The sequence below is a fragment of the Clarias gariepinus genome, chromosome 3 (assembly GCF_024256425.1).
Source record: "Clarias gariepinus isolate MV-2021 ecotype Netherlands chromosome 3, CGAR_prim_01v2, whole genome shotgun sequence".
NCBI lineage: Eukaryota > Metazoa > Chordata > Actinopteri > Siluriformes > Clariidae > Clarias > Clarias gariepinus.
Window position 1 is genome coordinate 7,675,999 of NC_071102.1, and position 10,109 is coordinate 7,686,107.

Consider the following 10,109-nt stretch of genomic DNA (forward strand, 5'->3'; position numbering starts at 1 on the left):
TTTCTTTTTTTTTTCTTCTCAGCACTGTCTTGCATTATGTTCGATCTCACTTTGACTCACATACAGCTGCCTCCTGGGGCCAACCTTAATCTTCCCTTTTTTCTGTTTTTTTCTTTGTCTTGTTATCTCTTCCACTTGCCCGTTTGCCCGTCTGTTCGTTTGTGTCTATGTTATTCCGACCATCTTTTCCTTCCTCTGATTGGCTAATAGCTGGAACATTCTCAGGGAGGGCAGGGGGGGAGCCGGCTGGTCCTACGCTAGGCTACCCGCTGTTGCAGCTAGGGTGGACACACAGCCAGGAGGATGGCCATGCCAGAGTCACCACCTGACTACCAGCCCCACTTGAATCACAAATAGCAAAGCCTTTTAGGACTAAGCATTAGTATCTACGAACACCCTCCATCCCGTGCAGCTTGAGAGTTCCCTGTCATATTTAAACAATATTTACATCAGTATAGGGAAATACCGCTTGTACACACTCACTCATCTGCAGCCAGCCTAAATGCAAGACTGTTTAGATGGGAATTTGTCAGCTTGTTAGCTTTCAGCTACAAAGCCAGAGGCAAGGTGTAGGTCATAGATGAACATCTTGAGTAAAAAAGCTTTTAGCAAGATCTTTTTATTCCTTGTAGCCGAACTGGAAATGGTCATATATCTATGTATAATATTCTAAACCGGGGCTACATAAGATCAATAAAAGTCGAACCAGAGTGTCATCAATAGCCAAGCAATAGCACTGTCTCTCTGTGTCTTGTGTCCGGCTCTGTGTGAGCATGCTCTGTTTAATTTCACATTTCCACATTTAGAAACACCATAAGAACAATCAACAGCAACAAACCACACACTCTTCTCCTACACACACGGTATATTTCGGTCTCAGTTTGCTGTTTAAAATGTGTTGAATGTGTTTGTAAGAGCTTTTGTTAGTGTGAAAGTATTTTTATGTGCATATGTAGGCATTGTGAACTAATGTGTTTGTGTGTGTGTGTGTATGTGTGTGTGTGTGTGAAAAAGAGAGCGAGAGAGAGAGTTCAAGTATTTTTAGATGTTTTATGGCGAGTTTTGTGTGATGCATGTTTTGGGCCAGTTAATGGGTGTCCCAGCATGCTTTGTCCTTCTGCTGCTAGGGCTGGTATTGGTTGGGAGGAAGAGGTCCTTTAAAGAGTATATAAACAGAAAAGATATAAAACAGGTAGTAATTAACAGGCAAATGATTTAAGTGTTGATATTAATGACAGCCATAATAGTCACTTCCTGTAACTTTTCGGGCATAAGCAGATCTTTCTGGGCAGTCGTAAGAGGAATTCAATACTACTTTTACCAAGGAATTGTTGGGCCATATCTACTAATGCTATGCAGCAGGTCTGCTTGATATTGCAGACAGTTTGTTATACAACACTGTGGATTTACTGCAACACTTATAGTGTATGGTGATTGAGGTACTCATTTACACATCCTTAATGGAGCACCTATTAAACTGACCATAACCATTACAGTGGCTATAATTAGGACTTCTCTCATGCCTAGTCCATACTAACACCAATAATGACATTTATAAATAGGTGTCTAACATAAAGGTGAAATACAGGACACAAGGGTGTGAATGCAGTAGATGCTTTCCTGAGGGAAATAGGCAAAATATAGGCAGGCAGTGTTAAATGGGGATAATAAGCACTCTGTGCCAAAATAGGTGAAGGTTAAGTATTAGGCCTACTGGAAACTAAAACACAACACACACACAACCTTTGCAATGCTTAAAAAAACAAACAAAAATACATCACGTTATGTATATCCACAGATCAGCCATTATACAGTATTAAAACTCAAAACATTAAGCCAAATATTGTGTGGGTTTCTGTTACTGGGACGTTAATGGCAGTTTGGGTACTATGGGTTGTGGGGTGTGGCCTCCATATATGTTGCAGGTTGGATAAGTGGTTTGCCTGCTAAGCCCCATACATGGCAGGCTGAAATGCTCTGGGTGTTCAGGCACCTTTCTATCATAGCCAGCATTTGCTTTTATGTGGGATCGGACCGGACAGGCTGGCCTTTGGTGCCCATGATCCTGTCACTAGTTTACTGGAATATAAACAGTTTGGACAAACCTTCTAATTCTATGGTCTTTCCTAATTTTTATTTCCTTCACACTGTAAAGCAATGCTGAAGGCATCAAAAATATGCAATAATTTTCTTTCAACAGTTGATACTGTTTGCTACTTATGCTCTGTAAATCCCTCATAACAGCTCTAACCTGGGATGCTGTTTGTTAATTGGTGATTTTTAAGGCTGGTAACTCTAAATGAACTTCTCCTCTGCAGCAAAGGTAACTCTAAATTAACACTAAATTAGGCAAACATTTGTACTGTAATTGGTAATCTGTTTCACCTGGCAGTCATCTGTGTGTACACAGACAACTAAATTAACGAGCAACACAGAACAGGTGACAAGCTAATCATATTGAGTGAAACAGGAATTTAAAATAAAATCACATGATGCAAAGGGATAAAATGTGAGTACATCAAAACAGACTTAAAAATGTGTTTTTAAAATTCACCTGTGTTAGTAAACCAGTTACCAGAGTAGCCTTTAGTAAATATGGCCTTCGATCACTTGTGAAGTTTTCAAATACCTCAAACATATTTGTAGCATTTCTCCTGCACCTTGTTCTCCAGTCCTCTATCCTACCCGATACCAGCCCAGACATTTTCTCTGTGCATGTCTGCTCTTTCTAACTGCATGAAACCTGACTGGTAAAACTATCCAAAGCAGCTGGCAACTCATCCAGATGTAAAGAAGAAAAAAAAAAAAAACTAAGAACAATGCTCCAGTCATTAGCATATTCATCTGCACTGGCAGCGTTAGAAAAAGTCCTGGTACATGGGCAGTATAGTCAATAAAGCTGGTCAAGTGGGTGCTGTTATCCTGTGTAAGTCCTGTGGTCAGCTTGTTCTTGCACAGAGTTCTTACATTATACTATGGGGAATGAATGAGTAATGTCCCATCTGTGTCTAGCTGCTAGAACTTTACAGTCATCCCTCCTTTCTCTTGTGACCTCCTAGCCTCTACTGTGTTGGTGTACTCTCTTCTTTTCTGTCCGTGTCCAAATTGGAGCTGTGCTTCTTTCTCTTGCTTTTTTTTTCTCTGTCTTAGTGGCTTTCTCGTCACTGCTGTTTGTCTTTCATGTGCATAGAGCTGTTAGGAAGGGAAAAAAAATGCAAATGTCAAAAGATGTTCTCAGGGAAAGTGTATAAACCAGGCTGCATATCCTAAACATATCTGATTAAATACATACTGTACTTGAGGTTTTTATTTGATCCTTCCCCTCTCCATTTTTTTTTGCACTGTAGCCCTGTTAAATTCACCAGCAGACACATGTACATCAACCCAGAACAAATTGTGTTTAAATTTAGTCAGTCAGTGGCAACTTGTAGCTAAAACTAGAGCCCAAGATGTTGAGTGGTTTTCTACCCATGCTGCAGCTCTTCTTTTTTTGTCTTTGCCTTTTCTATTTCTCAATCCACAATAATGTTCTAAGCTCCAAGTTCCCTTCCTTTTACTCCTTTTCACCTGCAAAATAGGGTTTCCACCTCCATCCAGTCTGACAGCAAAGCCCCCTGGCCTCCCCCCAAAAAACACTCCTGCATGCTACAGTCTCTTTCCGCTGTCCTGCGCAGTTGTCTTTCTACTGTTTCCTTCTTTCACTGTCTTTGTCCATTTCTACAAGTTTTTTTTTTTTAATCTGGATTGTCCAAGAATCCAATGCTGTCCCCCTCCCCTCCGTGAGAAGTCTCCTCACCTTATTTTTCCCTCCCAATCGTCCTCATTGTGTAAGCTGAGTTGAATGGCCGAGGCAGTGGCAGGATGACCCTGAGCAACCCCACCCTCCCCTGTATTCTCTACTACAGATTCCTGTAAAGACGAGACTGTCCTAGTTAAGTATATGCAGGCTGAAGCTCTCCGAGTGACCTGACCACGGGACCACAGCAACTCAGAGAGGAGAACTTTTTCTCTCCAACGTTTCTTGGCTCTGCAGTGGCTCGAAGTCACTTTCCAAAGGAGAAAAGTATTTAGGTTAAAAGGAAAGAGAAAAATCATGAGGATAATGGTACTTCATTTGAATATTTTCTTTACATACCGTGACTGCAAAATCTCTTGATTTTTTTGGTCTGATGACCCTCTCAGAACAGCAAGGGGTCTTTTTTGGACACTTTTTTAAGGACTTAAAGTGTGGACAATAATACATCAGCAATGAAGGCATGGGACAATCTGCTGTTGATTCAACAAAGAGTGGGATGACGTTATTAATCAACAGTCCATTATATCCACTAACACTTCTAATGGTATAATCTACAATGTCCTAAGCGACAGTTGTAGATGGCTTACATTTTAGCATGAGTTGCATGGTGGTATGTAAAAAAAAAAGAAAAAAATTGCTTACTGCTGTTATGAATATATGTATGAAAAAAACTATATTTTCTTTCTTGACTTTTTAAATACGCTTCATGTAGCCATGATTACAGGATGTTCAAAGAATGTACATTTCTTTGGCAGCGAAGTCTTCATGTTTCCATATTTTCATTTGTGCTACTAACAACATGCAAGCCAGGTCTGGTCATATTGACCTCAAAACCTGATTGAGAAGCAAATCATTGCTGAGGAGGACAAAAAGAAATGATTTTAGCAAGCTTTCTGTGTGGTCAATTCAGTCCTTTCATCTTGTTTCTGTTTGGCATGCTTGTGCTATTGAATTTTAATGAGAAAAAAAAAGAGCAAATTTAGTTGATATTTTTCTGTTTTATGCTATAATATTGGTGCGTAGATCATGTGGAGAGCTATTGTGAGCAACTGTTTATTTCATCTATTAAGTACAGACTTTTGGCAGTGTTATTTTTGAAAAATAAAGGAATAAAAAAATGACAAAAAATGTCATAGTGTTAAAAGAAAAGAGTCAAGGTGTGTGTTCCACATCTTTACTCATATCTTTTCTTTTAGGTACAAAAATCAAAAATTGATGAAAAAATTAAAAAAGATAAATGTACAGTATATTTAAAAACATAAGAGCACTGTATGCAATTTAGAACTGCGGGGAGAGAATCAGATGCATGCACAATGTTATGCAAAAAAATATTATAATAAAAAAGTTCAAAGATAAAAGAGCACATGGTTCCGATTCTAGCATGAAATAAATTTTGTATGAAACCTGTTTGCAGACTTTGGTTTTTCATTGAATGGAAAGGAATGTTGTTGTTTTTTTTAATCCTGTATGTACCGATACTCTCTTTGGCCTGGTGATAAAAGGACAAAAAGAGGTTGTCAAAAATGATAAATAGAAGTAAAATAAAAGAAAATGTGTGTCTGTGGAGATAGCATGTCATACTGCATTACAAGCATGAAGGCAAACGAAACAAGTGACACTTGAGGGAACAGCTGACAAACATGGGATGCATGATCTAAACATTACACTGATTTGAAGGAACTGTATGTATACCCATCATGTTTTATGCCGTAACCAGAGCATGGTCAAGATGCATGCTAGACTTGCCTGCTTAACCATTCTGTGCTCCTCTTCTCGCTTTCTCTCCATCGCTCTTTGAGCATCGTCTTCCACTCACTTGTCTGAGTAATAACCGGTGTGTTGTCTCTCTTCTTTCCCTGTGTGTAGCGGCGGAGCGGCCTGGCCGGAGCAGGCAGCCTGCAGACTCTGTGTGTGTCATGAACCGTGGTGTTCCGACCACTCTGTGCATGGCTCACAACACTTCAGATCCCACCTGATTATCTTGTCTATTTGTTGCACATAATTGAGTGGCTAAACCAGCTTACAAGAGGGAAGCTGCTTCTCATGCACCTCCTTCCCCTTTCTACACTTTTCTAGGGAGGAAAGTTTCCACCCTTGTTTTGTTTGTTGCACATCTTACTGTTAACTCTTCTATTTGTGGTGTAACTGTGATGTGAGTAAAACTGTGTTTGACTGCATGAGTGTTATCATTCGTGTGACTATCCATGATGTTAACGGGCTTTTTGTGTCTACTTGTGGTTTCCATTGATCCTACAGAGTGATGTTTTCACTTAGCTTCTCTGTAAGAACTGCACACTGACCACTTGTGTTTGTTATTCGCTTCAGCCATTCATGAAATTGCCTTTTCCATTATGTATTTCAGGTGTGCTTCTGTTTTAATGTTATTGCTAATCATGAGTTGCCTTTCTTTGCGCTTTGCACATACTGGTGGATGAACAGAATGTCTTTCAATTGATCAAACCAAGTACAAATACTGGAGCAAAAAAGACCAACAAATGACAAAGTGACAAAAACAGAATGTTTTCAAGACATTTGGAAAAAATTTGTATCTTTTCAAGTGCAAAACAGATTCAGACTATGTGGATCTAGTGGGAAAACTAAACTAGTCACTAAAAGTAAGGAATTACAGGTTGTATTAAGTCTGTAATTTATACTGTCAGTGCAAGAACATGAAGTTTACATGGGCTGTGATATTTAATAATAATCAGAATAATAGCACAATCATAATAATAAAAAAAAAAAAACCATTCTGAGCCAATCCGGACAGTTTGGAATTTTCAATCGCCAATGAGAGAGGTCATGTATGGGAGGGCAGGAGTTTATTTAATAGTTAAATATTAGCCATATAAACTCTTGATTTTATAATTTCCATCTTTTAAAAATGCATATATTGTTTCCATATATATTTGCCCCATATAGGGATAACATTTGGTGAAGTGACAAGTTTCTGGGAAGGAAATTTCACTTTCATTCCTGATCAGAAAACTCAGTGAGAACTCTCTCCTTCCTGTTTTTTACTCTCCCACTTGGTCTCTGGCTGAGGAAAAGGCACTGACTGGCTCATTTCATGCATACTAAAGCATTTTACCTATCATAGATGAGACCGAATTCTTGTAACTGATCACATTGTAGAAGGCAAAATTTATAAAAATATTTCCTTTTCTTATATTTCTATGCTTCACAGCGGGCATAACCACTAATGATTTAAGATCATCCTATTGATGAAATATTGTCCCTGAAAACATAACCATTGTAAATAAAAAATTATATGGTTTCTCTTTCTTAAATTGGCATTAGGTTCCACTAGCATATTCCATATTAAATACATTTAAAACCAGCTTTACCTCGACCTCAGTCCAATTTAATGTTACTAAAATGTTTAAAATCAACATAAAAAGGAGTATCTTTGACCTTACTCGATTTTGTATATAAGGTATTAAATGGCACAGATGTATTTATGCAGATTTATCTGTATGTTTTACAATTTTTCAAAAGGAACACTATAAAAATGGGTGAAGTTGTAAAAACCTTTTGTGTTACTATTTTTTGAGGTTGCTAATCTTTAAAATAAATTGTAATGCCATGTAGCGTGTAGAACCTGAACATTTATTGCATCATTTTTCACCACAAAGTGATGCACTTTATATAATAACCAATAGCATTGAGATGACTTGAAATTCCGAATGCAGTCATAGGCCACGTAGGGTTTTCCACACAAGTAATAAGTATGGCATGAATAACTTTAAAGCACTATAATATTTTTTTTGCCTTTTACTTACAAGTCAGCAATACACTCATAGATTATATTATACTGCCATACAATATATTAATATTTCAATATTATTGGTTGCTGATTTCTTGAGCATGATCAAGATCCTGACCAAGATCTTAAGCACACGCGTATAATCTGTTAAAATATTATGCTTTTAGGTGCCTGTGTGTTGCTGTGTTTTTTCCACCTGCCATTTGGACAACAGTGAGTGGACTGGGATAAAAAATGATATTAGGCTGCAACCAAAAAACAAACAGCATGATTTGCAAGTAGTAAGCTGTATTGCATTCTTAAGTTCAATACCTTATATAAAAGGCTAAGAAACAAAAGCGACCTTATATAAGTGTGCATTAAACAAGCATGGCACATCACTTTTGTCTTACATAGACTTTTTAATTAAGGGGAAATCTAAAGGCTTTTTGGAATACTGCTTCTAATCTCTGGGGTGAAATTGCCAGAACTGGCAAAAAAAAAGCTAAGGTGAACCTCAGATCTAGAGTGGGTTATTGTGCTGTTTCAGCAGTTCCTGACATAGATTATAAAGAGGATCTTATTAAACTCAACAACAAGATACCCGCACAAAGCTGAGCACACTATAAAGGCTACTTTTCCAACAGGGCCTTTGCAGCTGTTTTTTTCTTTGTAACATTTTATGAGTTCCATAAAGACAATGAAAAGAAATAAAACATTCTTTCTATTTATAAGAGATTTCATGTGCAGCTGTTTATTCATATTTTTTGTAGTTTTTTTCTTCGAAGTGTGTATTTATTACGAAGACATTACACCTTCAAAACACGCACTGCCCCCTACATCTTAGACGTGAAGTTCACATTGTTGTTCGATACATATAATTTTTTCATCTAGGTGTTTGATGTGTACGTGTGTGTGTATGTGTGTGTGTTCTTTATTCCTTGTTCTGAGCTTTGCTGAGCTTTGATCTGTTCAGACACTATGGCAACCCTGTTACCTAATAGCGTAACTATAGCAACACAAGCGTGTGATCTGTTCTCAAGGGCGGTCCAAATTTCCCATGACTCTGTGCTGCATGAATTTAGCATTCTGAATATATCCCCCTTCTCTTCATAATTTTGTTCATAATATATAAAATAAAAATTAATTAAAATTTTATAGATTTGCATTTAAATGCAAGTATGTATTTGGTATTTTTTAACATACAGTATATTCTGAGTTATGGTGAAGAGCAAGACATTACTGCCTGTTTAGTAATACAGTATAATCATTAGTACTATAATTCAAACAGTTTTAGCATAATTTAAATTTTTTTATGTTGTGTATGCACAGGTGTGCATACGCTATGTTGTGTGTGCACAGGTTCTTTGATATGTGTCTCGCTTCCAGGCTGTCCCACAGGAGATGTGTTCGACCCTCACATCCTTTCACAAATTCCCCAGCCTAGGGAAAAGATTAGTAGACACAGTTTGTACTGATGACTGAAAACAGCATTATACTGTACATTAATGATCCACAACACATAATAATATATATTATTCATCAGATATACAGTATCTGTATATCAGTGTAATATAATTACTACGAAGTATGCCTCCCTACTTACACACACTGCAAGCTGCAAGACAAAATTGCGTGTAATGTGGATCTACATCCTTGGCAGTGTTTATTAGTCTAATGATTTTCAATCCCATGATTTTCTGTTTTTAATGAGTGTCCACACATTACTTGTATCAAATATTGTCCCATGTGTAATGCACACATGCTTTGTGTCCAGAGCAAACTGATTTCCTTATTATAACAGCTTCAGACCTGACAACCTTTCTAATAACGCAAAAAATATAATAATGAAAAATCTTTGATGTGGCCATATTCATAGAGAACCTAACAAAGCTGTATTTTTGTTCTCCCTTGTAATTTACCTTGTTAATAATAACATCTGGAAAACAAGATGTAAACTTATCACACAACAATACCATCTTTCTGCTGTGGTGGTATTTAAGCAGATTACAGTCGAATTAAAAAGCCAAAGATGATCGACAGAAACACAATCAACAAGCATCCATGTGACACATAAAAAAAAATGAAAATATGGTAAGTGTAAATATATGTGCAAATATGTGTTATATACTAATGGAAGAAATTTCTGAAACCATGCAGTAAAGCAGGATTTTAAAAAAGGAAACTTTCCACATATTGCATAGGGAAACTCCACATTTTAACAGCACACTATGGTTACATACAGTACATGTTACATATAGCTTAACAAACCAATTACTAACTGGTCAGAGAAATACACACCAATATAATGGGTTTTTAAGTTAAGCCTCTATTTGTCACATATACATTACTGCACAGTGAAATTCATTCTTTGCATATCCCAGCATAGTTGGGGTCAGAGCACAGGGTCAGCCATGTTACCCTGGAGCAGATAGGTAGGTTTTCATCACCAACCTGGCTGAGCTGGGGCTCGCACAGCTGATCTTCCAATCAGTAACCTATGGGCCTTAATACACTGAGACACCACATAGTTCTGTGTTATCACTTAAAAATTAATATAAACTTTTCTTT

General features: G+C 37.4%; 1 protein-coding gene across 3 annotated transcripts in view; it reads left to right on the forward strand.

The window, feature by feature from the left end:
• kcnc1a (potassium voltage-gated channel, Shaw-related subfamily, member 1a) overlaps positions 1 to 7,484 on the forward strand; it is a 41,146-nt gene extending 33,662 nt beyond the window's left edge. Inside the window, exon 4 of one of the 3 annotated variants that reach the window (XM_053493098.1) lies at positions 5,663 to 7,484. In XM_053493098.1, the coding sequence (XP_053349073.1) occupies positions 5,663 to 5,772 (110 nt within the window). In that variant the 3' untranslated portion in view covers positions 5,773 to 7,484. Of the gene's footprint in view, positions 1 to 210; positions 5,198 to 5,662 lie in introns of those variants that run through there. The other 2 variants (XM_053493097.1, XM_053493099.1) reach the window with 2 other exon arrangements.
• The last annotated feature ends 2,625 nt before the right edge of the window (positions 7,485 to 10,109 follow it).